The 21,149-nt window shown below is 44.5% G+C and overlaps 1 protein-coding gene across 1 annotated transcript; it reads right to left on the reverse strand.

The window, feature by feature from the left end:
- Nucleotides 1-1,415: 1,415 nt before the first annotated feature.
- On the reverse strand, nt 1,416-18,728 carry tnfaip8l1 (tumor necrosis factor, alpha-induced protein 8-like 1). The gene is made up of 3 exons (XM_080877254.1): nt 18,450-18,728; nt 5,699-5,978; nt 1,416-3,762 (listed from the first exon to the last, which is right to left on the reverse strand). Exons 2-3 carry the CDS (start codon nt 5,968-5,970, stop codon nt 3,474-3,476), a joined length of 561 nt encoding a protein of 186 aa, XP_080733380.1. The 5' UTR covers nt 5,971-5,978; nt 18,450-18,728; the 3' UTR covers nt 1,416-3,473.
- Nucleotides 18,729-21,149: the final 2,421 nt, after the last annotated feature.

Raw genomic sequence — 21,149 nt, forward strand, 5'->3', positions numbered from 1 at the left:
ATAAGATGTTGAGCAGGGGTAGGAATTAATAAGTATGTTCATACTTCTTCCTACTCCTTTTCAGACCAAACATTGTTACATTATGTCAGACGATTTTGTTTTATTTCATTATATATTTTTTGTTTATCTGAACACATACGTGTGTGTGTGTATATCTACATATATATTCGTATCTGTAAATGAAAATATATGTAGTGTGTATATATTGTTTTTTGTTTTATATGTCTGAAACAAATAAAGATACAATACAATACAATACAACTACTGTGTTTCCACTCAACTCCATCCATCAAGCACAGAAAGCACTCAGCTGACTGATATTACAGCTCAGCTGATGGGTGAATCATCAGTGTTTACATCCTGTCAATCCCAAGGCTCTCCATCTCAAGCTGTCTGCACAGCGATACGGTTGGCGGGTGTATCCGAGTGGAAACTGTTTCTACAATAAACTGCTCATATGATGGTTTGTTGTGTGTTTTTTTGAGTCATCAGCCATGATTTCTGGAGCGACACTGCTGCTACATTTTTCAGATGCATTTCTGGCACTCTGAGCACCGCAAGGCGAGTTCCATCGAGATTCATTATGTTCAAGAGAGGCAGGCATCTCCAGAACCGGGCGACTCGCACCAAAACAATGTGCATGGGTAAACAGCACTAGAGGCTGGGAGCAAAATATGTAAATAGGGTTTTACTGAGAACTGTCCCTTTAACTTTAAAGATGTTTTTGTTTACTCCATATCAAAGTTACGGCTTTTAGGAACGGGAAGGAAAATAAGACGTGACTGAGTTGGTCACACATCTTTTTAGTCACATCGTAGAGCTTTGAACTCGAGGGTGAATCCACACACACACACACACACACACACACACACACACACACACACACACACACACACACACACACACACACACACACGTTTAGATAATGACCGTATTAGAGGATAAATGGGCACTTGGTACTGCAGTAGCCTTTCAAGTGTGCTACAGGGAGGATCAGCAGACGTGCTACTGGCCAAATTATCATTCCAAAGTCTGAGAAGTAGCAAAGTCAATGACAGATTAAACTCAAACTGAGTCCACAGAGTGCTGCTCGTTGTACACTTGAAATTAAGCAGCAGCTGAGTCGAATGTTTAAACTTCCAAAAACAGAAGCACAAAGTCCTCTGGCTTACTCATTTCCTGTTCTACCTTTGACTGTGGCGTGGCCTTATAGGAAGTGGAAAGAAATGACCCCAAGTTGAATTGTTTGTCAGTCAGATGGGTTTGTTTTCATAGTTTCCTAACAATGCTGGGAGCTGGGGCGTGTGTGTGTGTGTGTGTGTGTGTGTGTGTGTGTGTGTGTGTCGACTAAATCCAGGTCAGCTGCAGTCAGATGACCCTCCTGATCGGGTCAGAAACATCCACCATCCAGATAAGGAGATGGGTGATTAGGACAAAAATAAAAAGACAGGAAATGTATCAGTTTTTAAAAAAAAAAGCATTTTGTATTAAATTTGTTGTGTCTGGATACAGAGAACGCACAAACACAATCCTATGTACACGAGTGAAAATAAAAACACTCACCACAGTCACAAGAGTGAAAATGAAACAAGAAAAGCACGTTTGAGTAAAATAAGTGCGACTGTTTCGAGGGCTCGTGCTGCTTTTTGGTGGATTTCAGAAGGAGTGAGATTGAAACTCGCCCTGAGATGAGGAGGATTTGGAGAAAATTGCATTTAAAGACAATTAAAGGATTTACTTCAAAGCCTTCCCAAAATGATGAGGCTGGTCTTAAATGAATCTAACAAATGAGAAGTCATCTCACAATTAAACCGGCGCAGGACTAAAATGACAACAGCCACCACCTCGGTCTTCATTTTCACCATTAAGGGGTTAGAACGATCACGTTCACACCATTTTCTGAAGTGTTGTCCTGGGGGGGGAAAAAAAAAAAAAAAAAGTGCTTTTTATGTAACAGCAGTCCCTTCTCTCCTCTCTCTTTGGCAGAGCTGCTGCAGAAGAAGTTAAAGTTTCAGCAATCCTATCTGGGAATGCACAGCGCTTATTACACGGCTCAATTTCCAATTCTCTCACAGGTACACACACACACACACACACACACAGAATACAAAATGAGGCCGCAGCACAAAACAATCTCCCAGACAGGCTCAGTGATACAAAAACACAGACAAAAAAAAGGAAAGATGCCCATTATGCAAGGTTGGAGAGGGCTGTAGTAACTACTCATATACTCCTTTGTAAGGGAGAAACACAACATCATCTTTCACTCCATTAGAAGGACTGGCATCGCGCAAACAGAGACGTTATCCCCATCTCATCACACGAGGCTGCCGTGCGGTGAAATGGAGTGGCTGCTCGACGGAGGCCGGCTCCCAGCCATTACGCCACCCTGGAGCGGGGAGCGATAATTGCAGTGGGAGAGCACAATCAGGTGCTGTGTTTGTCTCTGCTCTAATCTCCGTGCTCTGCCCGGCGCTCTTCACAGACACGGTGCTGCAGTCTTTCATCTGCCTGCTCACTTTTTAGTTGGGATCAGTCAGAATTTGAGCTGGAGTTTTAGTGCTTTTAAGGATAAACGTGAGGCTCCCCAACCTGAAACACAGCTGACCCCGGACTAACGGCATCCGTTACGGCGAGCGGTTCGACCGAGTTGGCGCTTAATTCCCTTCTGACAAAAATGCCAGAGCAATCTTTGCACCTGGTGCCACATTGTGCACCGCCCTCGCCGCCCGGCCGTGATTTTTCAGGCTAGATGAGCGTCCAGGCGGCGAGACATTCGAGTCGGCGCAGAGACGATCAACAACACGCAGCACGCTCAAATTCCTTCGAGTTTACATTCCCCCCATGACCCAAATACTTTGCCTTTGTTGTGGTGGCTATAAACCAGGCTATTGGAAGCAAATGTGGGTTTATAAGTGGCTCCGAAACAAAAAGCCAGAGTTCAGTGCATGATGGCGAGAGCCGCAAAATGCTGGCTGAGCAGGATTACTGCCGTCGTTCACATGGTTTCACTACAGTACAGCGCTTGTTTGGGATCGAGTGCAACACTGCTTTCAGGAAAAGCAAACAGACAGTAAAACTTCTTTTTGTCCTTGGAAATTCTCTCTCTTCTCCTCGTTTTGCTCCCAGACCCACTTTTGTCCATTTAACAGATACAGCTGGAGGCCTGTGCCTGGTTTCTTGCCTTTTTGAAGTGACAGAGAGAAAGCGAGCCCTTGGAACGAAGATAAAATATGCTATTTAAGGCACAGTTGTCAAGGCTATGGAGATAAGAGCATGAAGTTTTACATTCATTAAAAAGAAGGCTGGAAAAAGAAATATACTTTGGACAAAGTTGCCAAGCGAATTTCGATGTTACAGTAAACGCAAACACAAACAAAGGAAAAAGAAAAATGTTCACGATCGTTGTCTCAAAAAAAGGAGAAATGCTTCGTGATGATTCGAGGTAAACGAGCCTAACGCCGAGGCAGAGGTCAGAGGTTGCCTTCGTCGAGCATCTTATTGATCCCGTTACAGATCCTCTGCAGGTGGCCGCGATAAACCTCCGAGGGCCCGTACAGAGTCGCCAGGAAGTCACAGTCGGCAAAGTGATTGAAGACGTGGTTGACTCGCGAGTGGCTCTTGGCTGTCAGGTGGCGCTTGATGGCCTGGTGCAGCAGGTCGCGGCAATCATTCAAGATGGCGCTCATGACGCGCCGGTCAAAGGTGAACTCGATCTGGTGGAAACTGACCGCCGTCATGGCCAGAGTGTGGACCTTCTTCCTGCGAGGAGACAAGAGAGAGGAGACGCTGTCACTTTCTAATTCTGACCAGAGCAGCAGAAGTAAAAATAGAAAGTGCTGCCGCAGGAATTTCTCCAGAAAACTTTCACAACCCCCATATATTAGTTATAGTATTGTCCTGTGCAAAGCTCACATCTCCATGCTAATATAATAACCCGTCTCTGCACTGAGCGCTTGTGTCAGCTTTGCGTCCCTCCGAGCTCGGTTTTACTGGAAACACATAAACTGATGGAAATGTCCATTCCCTTAATTTGCTTCCATCAGCACACAGAAACATCCTTTAACTGCACTTCTCCCCAGAATCACATCTTCAATGTTTCACAAGGCTTCCAACCTCCTGACCAACAATATAACACGACTTGTACTTCGCTCAGACACAGTCGAGTAACCGATCGTTTATTGCAGCGATGAGGACTCTGCTGTAAGAGCCGCATCGCTTCATAAGAAAGAAAAAGAAATCAAAGGTAAAATGTAGCATCGCTGTTAAAGAACCAGCAGGTTGATAAACTTCTGATTTTGTACAGATATTATTCCAGCAGGTTCGTCTCTGACAAAACATAAAATGACCTTCACATACTGTCTGTGTCCAGAACAGACGACGATCCCCATTCATGTCCTTTAAAGAAATGCAACTGGTGCTCATCTGTAGCATACGTAGGTGGTGCATCAACAGATGATGATCCCTAACATGCTTACATACATACATACGTATTTTCCGCATTATAAGTGCACTTAAAATGCTTTAATTTTCTCAAAAATCTACAGTGCGCCTTATGTATGAATTCTGTTGTGCTTACTGACCTCGAACAGATTGTATGTGCTACACGGCGCGCAAACATCTGTCAAAAATGTTTTAGTGTGACTTTGGTAAGCTACGAAGCCGCACCGCTTGATGGTTAGCTCGCTAGCTTCCACCTAAACATGATGTAGCATGTTCTGACTGAGAGATTTTGGAAACTAATTCAAACGTACAGCTCTGCTGTCACTTCCAACATAAATGAAGACAGAAAACTAAACAGCAGTGATGTTTGTAGGGTTACTGAAGTTGGGCTAGCTGGTATATAATGATGTGCTACGTCAGCGGTCCCCAACCTTTTTTGCACCACGGACCGGTTTATGCCCGACAATATTTTCATGGACCGGCCTTTAAGGTGTCGCGGATAAATACAACAAAATAAAACCAGTACCGGTACCGAAAAAAAGAAGATTTATTCATAACACACGTGAAAAGACCCAGTACCAAACGACTCACGGACCGGTACTGGTCCGAGGCCCGGGGGTTGGGGACCGCTGTGCTACGTGATCGCTAGCGACACAGCTATATTAGCATAGCATAAACACAGTGAAGCTGGAGGATGAACGCTAACTTTTTCCCCCTCGATAAAAGTTAACATGAGGGTTCCTGATGGTTAGGGACAAATGCAATCGCATGGCAGGATGCTGTAAACGGACCAAACTTCAGTCACGAGAACAGCTGAGATCATCCATCCACAATACGAGGTTAGTCATTAATATACTGCAACAACATGGGAATAGAGAGAGAATTCAACATTAATGAATCAACGGTACAGAAGTGGAGGAAGCGCAGTTTTTGGCTTTCTCCATATTCAAAAACGTGCCTCGTCTCTTTGCACTTACTGTCGCCCGCCATCATTTGCAGGTAAATTCATAGTTTCTACCGTATACTGTTTATACCACCCACCTCTACAACAGAGGATGATCCCCATTCATGTCCTTTAAATAAATATAACTGGTGCTCATCTGTAGCATACGTAGTTGGTACATCAGCCAACATGGACCCTAACATGCTCACATACCAGGAAACTATAACATGGCTTTGAAGGAGAAGCAGCAAAGTTGGGCTTCGGTCTAAACTGCCTCGGGTAGACACGAGAGCGATAAATGACGGTCGTCACCTGAAGTTCTCCACCAGGATCAGCTCCTCACTGTTGAACTGGTTGTTTCTGTAGAGCACTCCCAGCTTCACCACCATCTTGATCAAGTTCTTGATGATCTTCTGGGACTCTTTGCGGTTGCGGGTGTACTCCTTGGTGACGCGGTACAGCTCGTCCAGCACTTCGCTGCTGGTGTCGTCGATGAAGAGGCTGGCCACGCTCTTGGTAGCCATCTTGCTCATCAGCTTCTTCTGCGCCTGCAGGGCCAGGCTCTTGGTGCTGAAGGAGTCCATGGTCAAGTCTGGGTCGAGAAGAGACAGAGAGAACATGCTATCAAGCCACAGTCTTATCGATAAACCCCATCAACATGAAAACATCTTGAAAGTTTTCTAAAATTGGCACAAATTGAGAAATAAAACAAGAACCGTTTCTTAGATGTCCTCTTTGACCTTCTCATATCAAAAGCAAAATGAGCCAAGAATACCACACTACCAACACACAATGTGTGAAGATATAGCATCGTCGAATTCTGTTTAAACTGCGGGGCCGAGAACTGTCCGCTTTATCAGATAATGAGCCGTGGCAGCTGTCAAATTAGTCCCAGCAACCCTCTGGCTCGGTGCCTGCAAGGTAGTTAGAGAAGAATGTGTCATTACACGTGTGGGAGTAAAGTCAGTTACATCCCGACCACGCAAAGCAGGCAAAGTAATCCGAACGTCTCATCAGCTGAATGCACTGACGAAACAAGGCGAGCAGGAGGCAGACAGAGCCCACTCTGCACATGTGTGGATTTATTTATGCATGTCGTTTCTGAGTGTGTGTTTGTGTGGCAAGTGGGGTGACTCAGTGAAAGGCTGCGCCCGTGATAGAGGCTCAGAAGGAAGGGGAGGGGGGGGGGGGGGGTCATCGGGTCTGCCGGCTTTCAGAGCCTCGCTGAGGGGAGCGAGCGAGCGAGAGCGCAGCACGCCGTATCATTTCAGCAGCCTTCTGCAGGTCACTTCTTTAGGCTTGAACAGTCTCCTTTTAAAGCAATAAAGCAACAAAAATCTATTTTCCTGAGCACTCCCTCTCTAACTTTCGCAGATCTCCAAGGATAACCTCAGAGCGCACGAGCGTAAACAGGCACCGCAGTCATTTTCCACGCCTGCCTTATAATGCAGGGGGAAGAATGAGGGTGAAGGAAGGGGCATCTGTGTTACGAGTTTCATTTTGTTCGGACATGTTCAACATTTTTAGAGGTTCGCACTCTCAGAAATATATAGAAAGGAACTCTAAATGAAACTGAATACGGTGTTTGGCTTTACTAAAACAGTAAACAGACGTAATCGTTGCAATCTGAGCTTCTCCTCTCTCTACTTTAGGTCTCATCATGCCTGCATGCTGAGTGCGTTTGAGCCTCTCTTTGAAACCGTTGGCCCTCATTGTGTTTATAAAGTGAGTATAAGTGATGGTGAGATGTACGAGCGCAGTGCAGAGTGTCCACTCAGTGCCTCAAAAACCCAAAGAAGCGTTTTATTCAAGTTACTGACCTATTTTATGGACACTAATTTAATTTCAGCAGTGTGAGAGTCTGCTGCAGTTTCTCTCCTCTGCTCGCCGTTTCACTGGGACTCGTGATGGAGGGGTTGGGCGGACGCCGCATCATGTCACATATTAACGAATCCACAAGGAAGAGGTGGGACAATGGCAGGAATTTATTTCTAAGTCTAAACCTTCATATAATAAAGATCCAGATCAGGGTTTGATTTTTTTTAGCCACTCGAGACAATAACATTACTCAGTTGCTTTTGGTGTTTAGATACCAGACATGACACGTGCTGGGCTCAGCGCTGGCTTCACTGCATCATGTCAGTGGTCTCTGCAGTTTAATAGATCGTTAGGGCTACTGGGAAGAAACCACAGCAAATCTAAGCTGCATTTACAAACAGAGAGCTACAGACTGTTAAACTGCACACCTGACGTGAATCTGAAGGGAAACCTGCCAAGAAAGAGTTTCCTCCTGTGGACTTGATCCAAACTCCAGTGTACAGTATGCTGTGTAGCAGAGATGCACGTGTCATCGTTTCCTCCGCCTGTTGGCTGGGCAGGAAGTGGTCACAGCGTGCAGTTAAAACGTGTCAATCTTTGCACGCTCGGATTAGGAGCTCTTGCAGGCGCTGTGGTCACAGTGGCGTCGTAATGTGTTTGCACCTTTGGACTGAAATCTCTCACATACCGTTTGATGGATTTCTATGAAATTTGAACTAAATGCTCAAAATTCCTGGAGGTTCTTTAAAAATGTGTCTTTTTGGGAATATTCATGAAAATATGGTACAAATATTGCTGGTCCCTAAAAGATGAGTGCACAGCATTTCACAATCTAATACAGCACCGCCATCTGTACTCATTAGCAGACGTCACGTTTCCTACATCATTATGAACATATAGGCAAACTATTAGTCTTTAGATTTTCTGCCTCATAAATGTTTAATATTACTTAAATCTAAAGTCACCGATTTATTTTCAGTGTTTACTGCCGAGTATGTGCTGTGAAAACATGCAAAGAGTCTCCTTTGCTGCAATTTATTTCCTAATAATTATGTAAAATTATTCCGCCGTAAACAGAGCTCTGTAAACAAACACACAGGCCTCGGTTTTACATAAATAAATATTCTGATATACAGACAGGTGACAAACTAAACCAGTAATGTGAAGCGTCACCTACGCGGGGACTGAAAACAGATATGAAATTGTTCTGAGCGATCACCTTCATCCTGATGAGTCACGGTACAGCACGAGGGGAGTCGGTGAACAGCTTGATGAGTATGAAGACGATGTTGGTCATATGCTTGGCCTTTGCAGTCGCTAGATGTCAACAAATTGAACATGTCTGGAAGATTTTGGCCCGACGTGTTAGACGGCGGTTCGGCGACCCCGTCGTCAAAACACCAAATGACAGAATATGTTTCAGAAAAGAGCCGAGGCTTTGAGAGCCGAGCTGTAGATGAAGCTGCAGCGGTGTCCTGACACGTTAATGACACACTTTCAATTTAACGTAAATCACCCAACAAAGATTTCTCCTGTACCGTCATCTAAGCTGTAGATATGCCAAAACCCAACCACAAACCCTCACATAACTACACCCGAGCGACTGACTGGGTTTCTCCTGCAGACGTTTTTTTGAATGGTCAGGAGAGGATGGAGCGACTCAAAGGCGGAAATCCCACCTTCACGCACGAGAGTAACGGTGCCAACAGCGTTTGCCACTGACGTAGGATCAGCCTGAGGCAACGTTTCAGTGCAGATGTACGAATCAAGCTGAGCTTGTAGGGTCGAGACTGAAACCTCAGCACATTCTGCTACTGAAAAGTGTCCAAAACAAAAAGCACCAAACGTTGGCACTCCACTTTTGGCTCCTTTTTACTTTTAGTTTAAACTTTAATACTTTAAATCTAAAATAAGAAAAATCATTTTGTCTCAAGAAAAACTGAAGCTAAAATCTTTTTGGAATATAATAATATCTTGGATTGTGAAGACTGCTATAGTCTGATGAAGACAAAGGTCAAGTGTCAAACTTTGACTTTTCTGGGACTAAAACAAAAACAGCTAAATTTAGTTCCCATCAAACCACCTGAGAAACAGCTGATTAAAAATGCATCATAACCTTTGACCCCTGTGCTTGTAAAGCGTGAAGGTAAAAATTCTGCATGGCTTCATTAAATATACTGAAAGCGAGCTGATTCTGAAAGACTGGTGCAGGAGGCAGCGACTGGTTTGTGTCCAGCTAAAACAAATCCAGGTCGTTTTTGTCGGCTGACTAATCGGCTAATAAACTTATTTTCGTCCGATTGTGTAAACTGATCGCACAGCAAAAAAAAAAAAAAATGACAATGACTCAGCCAAATGCGAGGATTAGTGGAAAACAATGCGCATAGAAATGAGGCAAACAGTCACACCCTGTATAAATCCTCTGACGAGCCGCACGTCGCCGAACGCGTGGCTGCTGCACTGAAACAAATGTCCTGTTCGCATCATAAGTGATTACTCTTCACGCCATACGTCTCCACGTTAAAGAGGATTAACTGTAAACAAATACATGAATGGCAAATTGCCTCTCCGTAATAATCCGGATAACGTGCACACAAAGCGTGAGAGGTGCAATTAGTGCAGCCGACGCAGAGCGCTGACACATCCCTGCTGGGTGACTTGTGACGTTTGCCGTCGTTGGTACTGGAAGGTAGCGCATCTGCTGCCTGCTACAGTGTGTGACTTTCATTCCTCCCTTGCTCTCTCTCTGCAATGCCTCTCGAAGAATATCAATAAGACTCCTCGGAGAGAGTGTCAGCAGGATGCTTCCCAGAGAGGAGCGAGGAGAGGCAGAGCCGGGGTGGAGGTTTGTTGTACATCAACCCTGAAACATGCAGGAAATAACTGTGGGCGTTAGCACGAGGGGTCATTTATATACCGTCTCACGCCAAATCTAGTTTTCGCAGCGTCTTGTTGCAGGTGCTGGACATTTAATCGGGCCTCTCGCCGCGCTGATCAAGGATCACTGGCAGATCCCTATCGACCGCTTCGTAACTCTAAACTTGCCGTGCTACGCTTGTTACAGAAAATCCTGCTCTGATGCAACGCGTGTGAAACGGATAAGATGAGAAAGACACTAATGATCAGAGTGAGAGAAAAACCCAAACAAACAAAACCTGAACTTGGAATCTTTATTTCTATGCGAGTGACAACTGGAAGAAAAGAAACGTCACTTTGTCCTGTTGACACGAGTTAATCACAGAGGACGGCCTCCACAGGAGATGCACTTATCAGAACACGCGTCTGCATCAGCCTCCATCCTCTCTCTGCCTCCGCTGATGGATGTACGAGAGTTTCAAAAAGTGCAAATGGATAATGGGCAGACGCCATTTACAGGCTCAAGGGTGATTTCATGGCGCTCATTAAATTATACTTTTGCTGCAGATCTGAGGCGTCGTAGCTGTCGACTCTCCGAGGCCCGCCAACGAGCTGGAAGAGGAGGAAGGCAAGAAGTGGGGAAGGGTGGAGGGTTCGCCTGTCGTACAATTCAAATGTCTGGCTCTCAGCATTGTCTGCCTCTGGCTTCACTCGAGGCTTAAGAGTGACAAACAGACTCCTGACACTCTTATCTCGAGGACGGAAGGATATCCTCACTCCGGCTCTTAGTCCCCGCCCAAAGCTAAAGGTTTCGCGAAAACATGCTCTCAAGGGACAAGCGATGAAAAGGTTTTCGATTCAAATCCTATTTTTCTTCTGTGACTCTGCTGCACCAAAGCGCTTAGTGCCAAATCTAAATGGCCTGTGAAGCGCGGCGGCGTCCAGGGACAGCCCGCCAACCCCAACACGGCGTCTCCGTAGTATTTAGAGGCAACATTTTAACGGATTTAAGGCAAAACAAGACATGACAACGGCAAATCCTGCTGAGTATTGTGGCAAAGTGTACGAGCCACAGTCATCAGTGCACGCAGACATCAGAGGAACAAACATCTGTTGGCTCACACACGTTACTGATAGGCCGACTTACTGAGCAGCTGAACATGAAACAAAGACAGATTGCAGCAGCCGAGAGCTCAGCACTTATAATTGCAGCAGTGAGACAAGTCACAAACTCATATACTCACTCAAAATGAGCTGCACTCGCTCATATAGACACTGAGCAAAAATCTCAAAGCAAAGATGACTCATGGGAAATGAAACCAGACCCCACAGAGTGTCGGATTGATGTCTCAAGACAATAAGGGAGCCTGGGTAATGAACCCAGGGACGCTCCCGCCTGCAGGTGCAGACAGGCCTGTCAAGCCTGCGTGGCAGCCTGGCTGAAGGATCGCGGTGACGAGAAGCTGTGATGACTTTTATAAAAATAAAAAAATAAAATAAAATGACCTTCCCGTCCCCCCCCCCCTACTCCTCAGAGGACTATTTAAGCCGGATAGCCAGGGCAGGTGACAGCGCGGTCTGCGGTGGAGACGTGGCAGCTAAAAGCTTCTCCAGGTCATATGGGAAAAGAGGAATAAGTGGGATGACAACTCCTACTGGCTGTCACTTTCAGTTAGTGTTTCTGTAATGTGGCCACTGTGACCTTTTACACTGATACAGAGAAGACGAGCTGTAAAGACAGCAACAAGATCTTGATGTAGTGGCTACAGCCTCGACGCTCCCAGTTACCAAACAAATGCCACAATTTAAAATACTTTTTTGTCACTATAGTTGGATTTCATTGTATGATGACAGAAATAATAACTCATCGAGCCGAATGAATGTGTCATCACTAAAGCTCCCTTTTTTTTTTCCCCCTTAAAGGAGGCCAAAGGTCACAAGGACTAACCCCCAAAAACATATGTAAGATGTTAGTAATCATATTAGCATCAGCTCATATCAGAGCCAATGCAAACATCTTACACGCGCTCTGTCATCGTCGGCATGCCGTCGCCCATTTTTGGGGTTGCCATTGCTAGTTTTGCATTTTGAAACCAGATGTGCCGACTGAGAGATGGGTCAGACTCGCGGCACAAATTTGGCTTCCGGAAGCAAAGGACTATGGGGATGCAACCGAAGAAGGCGCGCTTGTGTGCAGCACACCAAACAAAAAGAAAACCCAAGATAACAAAACACAAGCATGCGTTGCATAGGCCGAATGCTAACTGGCTGGAAAAACAGCATTATAACAATATTGGTATAACTGCCTGAAGAAGAGGAAAAACTAAAGTACGTTTGTTTGTGATGCTGCCCCCTGGTGGCAGTAAACAGTTGTAACAATGCTGGACTGAAGCATAACCACGTCACTCCTTGACCGTGAAACCGCTCATTAGCATTTGTGAGCTGTCAAAGACAAGTCGTTTACCGAGGTCGTGTAGTTGTTGGTTTTTCGCAAACACTGATATTGCCCCCTGGTGGCCATCAAAATGTACTAATTAATTTAAACTTAATTGTTGCCTTCACTTTTCAGGCCTGGAATCTGTGTCTATTTTATACCATCTATGGTTTCAGTGGCATTTTTAAAAAGAAGATCCTGAACCTTATCAGAAATCGATACTTGTAGCTGAAAAATAATGTAAAAATAATTTGTCCCAAAAATCTAATATCTGTCAGGCTCTGATTCAATGAGCCCAACGAAAAAACAACAACAAACAGTTTAAGTGTAGAATTTCAAAATATGCAACTTCCAAATTTATAAAACAAAGAAAATTTACAAAATCCTCACAGTGGAAACAATCAGTGTTTAACTTAACCTGAGGTCTGATGCATTAGTGATGGCACCCCAACCCTAAAACTATCACAAACAAGTTCTAAAGAAATTTCCATAAAGGCCCAAAAACTGGAAATCTAACCAAAACTATTTACATTTCCCCAACAAAGGGGATAGTTATTGACATTATTTCAGCATTATTTGATTTGCACGTGTTGTTTTATGGTCCACACGTGCTACTTGACACAAACATGTTTTTGGCTTCTGGCTGCTCACATGTAGGATGAAACCAACATGATACGAGCGCAGCATTGCTTTTCCAAAGGGGAGCGTTGTTCAGGATCCAGGCTGCAGCCTCAGCATCTGCTATACTCACCTGTCAATCAAACTAAAGCTGAGGTGTGACAGGTGAAAAAGAGGTGGAAATTGGATACACCCGTAGCTACCGCCCACTCTAAACCGTGGCGTTGTGCCTCACGAGGAAGAGGAGGTCACAGCTACCAAAATACCACCACTTTAATACCTGCTGCCAATCTAGACAGCTTGTTGGATGCTGATAAGAGCCAGCATAAAGAGAAAAACCAGTGAAAGATGTGTTTCTACACTGCTTGGCCACCAAAAGTTGCTAAAAAAGCTTTGGCAGAGTCTGTAGAACTTTCCATGACACTTCATCCTCTAAGTGATTGGTTGATGGCAGCAGAAAATGTCACGACTTTCATGCTCTTCAGGGATCGCTAGTCACATGGATTGGGGCACTGTGACCCTGAAAAAGACAACTCCATCAGCAGAGAAAAATCTTCACCGCTTCAGGATGGAGGCGATTACTGAAGAGACATAAATCATACTGAATTGTGCACTGCACAACAACAAAAAACAGCCCCATTATCTGCTCTCCACTGCATCACGTGTCGATAATTACCTCTGGCATTTCTCACTAACTATTTTTATCTGCTGCGAACACAAAATAATGCGTCCAGGTGTATTAAACACAGGAAGACTCTTTCCCGGTTTTAAGTCTCACCTTTCCAAAAGCATAAACCTCGGCGAGCATGCAAGTGACCTTTACCACATCCTCTACCACTCCAGATCGCTCCTCTCCTGTCATTTCCTGCTGTAGTCGTCCAAGTAAAATAACAGATACCACAAAAAGACAAAAGGTGCTCCAAACAGGATCGATATTTTTATCGGTTTTTTTATGAATAGCAATTTATTCTTAAGAGTTTTTAGTCTTATTTGCTTTTTTGGAAAAATATTTTTTGTTGCTCTCCCACTGGTTAAATAGTTCATCCATTCAGATTCAAACCAGCAATCAAAAAGCACTTGATTGCACAACTGACGGCATTCAGTTTTTAATTCAGGATTACTTACTGGTTATTTCCAGTAATCAGCAGTTAATTGCAATATTAGAGCAGCAGTGCAAGGTTAATGGCTGCCCTGCATTTTGCATTACAGTCGAGCATCAACAAAAGGAGCAGAGTCGAGACTTCTTCGACACAACAAAAAATCTGCATGATAAGCATCACAAAGCATTTATTGCACGGCTGCCGGACTGGACTGGACGACGCCCTGCTGTGTACACACTGGTGTGTTGTATTTGCTTTCTTGCTTCTGGTTAAACTTCCACAAGTTATTAAAAAAAGATGCATCCAGTGTACCAGCGTTTCCATTTAAAAGCCTCGTAAAACTGCAGAGCTGTAAGAAAAACAAAGTGTCAGGTTTGGGGGGGAAAATCCCCAAAACATTAACGATGTCATTAAATTGATTTTTGTGTGGCAAACCTTGAATGAAAGGGAAAAAAAACAGACTTCTCTACACATTCTCCCCAGCTGTATGATATAATCTGTCTCCACTCTGAGATACAATAGACAATCCAGGTTGTTATATAAGGTACATCCGTGCTTTGTGTTATGAGAGTAACCACTCAAATGAGCTCCAATGGAGCCACTCAACTGTTGGGGGAATCAACAGCAGGATTTCAGGACAAGTGAACGCTGCAATTTCATCTTTCATCAACTTTTGTAGTGTTTGTCTCGCTCTTCTCTTGAGGTGTTGCATAACAGAGGAGGTGCTGACTGCTAATAGAGCCAGAGCTGGGAGCATTGTACGTGCTAACAGCTGTATGTCTGCGTAATGATGCTCTCTCTGCTCGCACTCATCCAGCTCAGCAGTGCTGACATGAAGAGCCATAATTGCACGCAGAACACGCGGACGGGGGAACATACATGCAACATGCATGCTTTGAATGGCGAGCCCTCTGCTTCCCACACAGTCATCTCTGAAGACTTGTGCAGATTTGCTAAGAAAGGAAGCAATCAATGCCTTTCGCTCAGAAACCGCACTCCAACCCACCCCCCATTTTCTTTTCTTTTTAACACTTTCCTCAGATCTGCCAGAGCCCGCTCAACAATTAATAATTAACGCATTGGCACATAATGGATCGGAAATTAATAATTCAGTCTGCCGATATGGACTAAAATAGACTAAAGGCTAAGAGCAGTCTGCTGTGGAGCAACAGGTTCAGGCAGACACGTGGGATACGGATAAAGGGTGGGCCGTCAGCGCATACAGTAAGAGACAGCAACTGCGAGCTGCTGGCAATAATTTAGGAACATCAGTCAGTGTTACGCATGTGTAATAAGGCTGGGAATACAGTCGCTGCCGCGCTGCCTGGGGGCCAGCGCAGCACTCACTGACAACATTTCTTCTTGCATTAAAATGCATAAGTGGGTAGTTGTTTTAACTTAGAGCCCAGTTAATTTGGACCAACGTGCAAAGAGAGAGACTGGCAACAAATCGAGAGGGATAAACAGCCTGCTTGTTACTTCGCTTTAACTGGCGTGTTTCAGTTTCAATTCTGTATTATTTATCACGTTAACACCGCTGCAAATAATGCAGGACATAGTCAAGCTGCTCGTGCTGTGACTGATGGCCGGGCCTGTGACATTTTAATTAAGGCCACCATAGGAGTACGACACATTATGACTAATTTGCCTTACCTCAGAGCCCAGAGAGCATAATTTGCTAACTTGATGTTTAATAAAAGGAGCGCGCCTGGCTGCAAGAACAGCAGGGCTGAGGATTAGTGAAAACAGAGGGGTCACCGGCACGAGAGGATATGATTGTGACATAACTGATACCGTCCCTCGCTGCCTTTATTTCAGGTAACGTCACGATATTTTCAGGTCATACAGCGCTGGCCTTTCATGCAGAATCACGGGTTTTAGCGGCCACCTGCGTGCTCGGCTGAGCGTCGCAGGCCAGTAAAAGAAAGGTCAAACACCTCTCTTGTCTTGTTAATGAGTAACCATGGCGTCTCCTCAGCAGGACCAACAGTGTCTCTGGGATTACTGCCGCAATTTCATGCACTGCCCTTAATAACACTGCATGGGGAATGTAGAGCATCGTGACTGCTTTGTCCTGCTCGACAAGACACGCAAAGGAGGAGATGCGCACAGATAGAGTTACACGGAAATACAAACAGACGAGGCTTACCAGCGTCTGCTTAATCCTGCTGGGAAAGCTTTATATATTATTGATTGTCTTTCAAAAATCATACAGTATAAAAAACAATGAACACAAAAGCCACGATTAATGAGGAAAACATATTTATAGTTCTTAAAACCTGCCATCAGTTATTCTGCGGCTGTCTGTAGCAATGGAAGCCAATATGATTACTTTACAGCTATAACTTATGATTATTCTCATTATTGATTGTTACACTGATTAACCAATTCATCTTGCATACAGCAAAACCTCAAAAATAATGATCCCACTTCCCAAACACTGGAGGTGGTTTTGCTTTGCATGACCAGTGCACAACCTGCTGCGGGCTTTCATTTAGAAAATGAAGGCAATCGCTTCAGGGATTTGTGGAAAGGTTATGACCTGTTATTGGAAAATAGTCCAGAAAAATGCCCATCGTCATTTCTAAAGAGTAAGAGGAGACAAATATAGCCAATTAAATATGCAGTTTAGGAGGATTTAAAGGCACAGCCTCCACCTTTCCCTTTTCAAAAACAGCAGGTGTTGAAATGAGGTCCTGCAGTTACTCTATTGTTCATTCTTCCTCGGCTCACTTGTTGCAGTTGCCACCAACAACGACGCTACAAAGGAAGGCTTTGCGACTAAAAGACAGCAGGTCGAAAAATGCCAAAGCAGTTTTGCTTGCGCACGGAGAGACGGACCTCCGAGTCCTAATCCAAGGCCATATTTCATTTAACATGCCTTCTGAGGCTGAGCGTGGTAATGTGTGCCACCACTGCACAGTGAAGCTATTCATCCACCCCCGGCCTTGTCATGGAGAAAAGCTTTGCAATGTAAACACAGCAATGTGTTACAAAACGTGCGTGTTAGAGGGTTTTTCCCACAGTTTTGATTTTGATAAGCTGAGGATTAGACTGTGAGGCTAATACATAACTGTTGCACATCTCTCCTGACCTCCATACGCATCTGTGTCCTTCACTGCATTGATGAAGAACCGTTATCACTGCACTTCTTGGAGTTCTTTAAAAATGACCTATTGACAGTCACTCTTCCACTGGGACAATTTCTGATGAGGCTTCAGCAAACAGTAGCTGGATCGATTGAAGGCCCAGATGCAGCTCTCCAGTCCTTTGTCAGGTATTTGCAGCCTCCCCCCCCCCCCCCCTCATTATTTCTTAATACTGTAGGTAGTTTTTATTTTTAAGTCTGCCACTTCTGCTTTTGCCCTCCACGTGCCTCAGACTTTTTAAGGACTCACTGCAGACCATGTGGAGATATGGCAGGTTTTCAGCTAATCGCTCCTGCGGCATCAAAACTACCATTTTGAAACTGTTTAACAAATGATGCGTTTTTGCAACAGGCTGTTAGTAACAAAGTGCCCAAAGATACCATTTAAAATTGGTTCTCTGCCAAGTTGTCGGTCACGTGTAGACACAATACTGGTTTGTCCCTCGATTTTGGTTCCTTTTTGTGGTTGTATGATTCACAAGTGGTTCAACAAAAAGGTACAAGGACTGGGCTTAAAACGCAGCCAGTATCCAAAGGAGAACTGTGAAAGATTACAAGGCACAGGTCCTTGTAAACAAAATGATCATGGACTTTTGCACAGTCCCACTGTAGTGTGTACAGTATGGTTACTAATAAACGTTAATGTCTTCCTATTAAATCCAGCAAACACGGTCTAGAGTAGAGTACACCACCCCCACAGTCAGAGCTTCAGCGGTGCTTTCTCATTACCAATCAATGACTAATAACAGCAGACACATGATCCTAATGATCCTCCGCGTGGAGAAGCACAAACTCGGTTTATCTTTCATTTCTCGCACCGCGTCCACATCTTATTAAACCAACAACCCGAGCGACTCTCCTTCGCTTCGGAAACGGTCCGTTAGCCGCTAAATCTCTTATCAGACGCTAAAGTATCCCAATCACGCACGAACTGATTGGCCGTTACTTCCGCTGAGCTCGAGCCAAACATGGAGGCTGTCAAACACGTAAAGAAACGCAGAAAACAAAAACAGCTCTCATCAAGTCCGTGTTTGTCCGAGGAGAGGAGGGGGAGCTGGCTTAACCACAGGCCGCTGAGGTGGGACTCACCTTACTCAGCTTCACGGGGACACGGTCAGCCAGATGACAGCAAGTTAGTACTGTGAGCGAAAAGAGTTCATCCTGGCAGAGCAGATGAATTCACTTCACAGCATATTCAGGTTTTCTTCCACTCGTTCTGCTGCGTGTCGGCCGTGAAACGTCCTCGCTGCTGTTCAATTCAGGTTTTGTTCTGTAACCGTGTCCTCGGCACAGATGTGTAAATTATTGAACGCGTGTTTTCTTCCCTCGGCTGCTGCGATCAGTTACCACAGTTTGCTGTAACTCGATTCCTCCCACTCGTAAAAAAAGTTTCAAACTTGAGGGGCACTTGGAAATCACCAGATTGATGTGGGCTCGGACCAATGGAGGAGCAACGAGGGGGAGTGGTCCAGGCCCAATCAGGCCGAAAGAAAAGGGCCATTTACAGCCAGCGCAGTCCCTGCCCCCGTGCAGGGCTTCCAGTAATTATCCTCGTCCAGCTCCCACTCCCAAGGCTGAAAGTTTCCCAGAGGAAACGGTGTTAGGGGAACAATGAGCAGGAACTGTGGGAGCAACTTTTCTGTCAGGGTCAAAATAATAAATAGCCTATAATGTGTCTTTCTAGCCTGCGTTGGTGCTTCTGGTGACAGTTTTGCAGACAAAATGTGCTAAACGCTGCTGAGAGCAGGCTGTTGGGATAATGAGCCTGATGTGAGAGAGGGGGAAACTATCAGCGGATGTTTTCGGGACAGGGGAAGTGTTTCCCCGTCTGTCTAATGAGGATACAGAAATTCCCAAGGTCATGTCCGTTTTGGATTGTTATGTTAAGACAATAGTTTATTTTATATATATGATGTAGGCCTGATACTCTTGCACTTGCAGTGCTATGTTCAGGTGTGATTATTGAGGCGTTATCTTACTGAGCTACAAGAACATTTTTGTATAATCTCATTTACTGTAAGATTTGTGTTTCTATGGGATGAGTCTGTGACAATGAGGATAACATGGAACAGTTGCAGTGGTGAGATTGATCTGGAGCGCCCCCTTGTGGTACAATGTGAGAAATTACTCTGTAAGCTGAAGACCTTTGCAGAAATGCACACAAAGTAAATCGTGTGCTGTTTTTCTTCCATTAGTACTAAGTGGTGCAGAGAGTGGTCGGGATTATCTGTGATAGAAGGATCCTGGAAAGAGTCCAGGTTGCAGTTCATTCAGCTCTGATGCTGCTAGCAGACAAAGGACACTAAATCTGCATCATTTTGCTGCACACATTGAAGGATCTCAGCTTCCTTAGACGATAGGCCATGCTCATATCTATGTTGGTCTTCCAGTTCAGCCTATTGCCAGTGTGGATGCGTAGGTGCCTGTACTCCCTGCAACTCATCACCATCCTGTCCCAGGATAGACACGGGTCATGAAGTCAATCGTCATCTCTCTGGTCTTATTTACTTCCAGAAGCAGGTGATTCCCCCCAGACAATTCAGCAAAATCGTCTACTTGTGTTCAGTTGCTTGCTCATCACTAAAATACAATACATCCAACCACTGCAGAGTCATCAGAGTGTTTCTGTAGGTGGCGTGACCCGGACTTGTACTGACAATCTGAGGTGTGCGAGGTAAACAGGAATGGAGAAAGCACGATCCCCTGTGGAGCCCTGCACATCACCAAACCAGGCAGAGCACTGCCCAATCTCACAGACTGTGTCCTGTCGGGCAGTCTGTCATCCATATAGTTGGGGCTGAGAGTTCTCCATTTTTACACAGCCTTCAGCTTACATGCTGTTTGTTGTACAGCAGGGTTTTAAAACAATACTGATGCCCATTTATAATAAGTAATAATTATAAGCAGAAGAATGAGTATTTGTATAGCACTTTCTAAAACACACATTTACAAAGTGTGTTCATATTTAAACATGGAAACACACAGTGAGATATGCACATTAGAAGAACAAGGGCTAATCCTAGCCTGTAAAAATGACTCTTCAGCAGTCATTTAAAACAAACCACAGATTCAGCTGACCTGAAGCCAAAGCTTAGGAGTTATGACTTTAAAAGCGTGATTGTCTCTGGATTTAAAATAGGTGCATGAAACAGTTAAAAGACCCTGATCAGAAGACTTGAGAGGCTGACTGCTGTTGTAAGGTCTCATATATAGACACTAGGGGTGCAACAATACACAAAATTCACGGTTCGGTTCGATATTTTTTCGATACAAAAAATGTTCGTGCCTTTTTAATTTGTCATTTATTAAAATTATAAATATATATTTTAACTCAAAAGTACAGTTTTTAAATTTAATGTTGCTGAAACAACAAAGTAATAAAAAATAAATCTGATGGAGGAATCCCTCATCTTTGGAAAAGAGAGTTTATTACAGAGAAATGGCTCTTTCAAAATAAAAGCTCTACTATACGCTTCTTCTGGGCTATATTCTCAGCAGCATATTAAACATATCAGGTCCCCATAAGGAGAATCCTGTGCTAACGGCTGTCTAAATGACTCGGGTAAAGTTTGTAGCATGCTGCTTGTTGTTTTTGTCTGCTTCCACTTGTCTTTGCACTAGGATGCTGTCGGAGTAAATGTGCAGTCATATTCGTTGTGTTCCCACTAGTGCTGTCAGCGTTAATCTGAAATGACGTTAACGCCACAACACGGCAAATCTCCGTTAAAGAGCTACCACGGATCGCCCCGTGCATGGGGCTGGACGGCCAACATGTTAACGAGAAAACTG

Source organism: Rhamphochromis sp. 'chilingali' (assembly GCF_963969265.1).
Source record: "Rhamphochromis sp. 'chilingali' genome assembly, chromosome: 3".
NCBI lineage: Eukaryota > Metazoa > Chordata > Actinopteri > Cichliformes > Cichlidae > Rhamphochromis > Rhamphochromis sp. 'chilingali'.

Bases quoted from the DNA above. Each gene is read 5' to 3' on its own strand.
- tnfaip8l1 (XM_080877254.1), bottom strand. From the start codon at position 5,970: ATGGACTCCTTCAGCACCAAGAGCCTGGCCCTGCAGGCGCAGAAGAAG. The intron at 3,763-5,698 runs GTGACGACCGTC...GTCTCCTCGCAG, and splicing joins ATCCTGGTGGAGAACTTCAG to GAAGAAGGTCCACACTCTGG.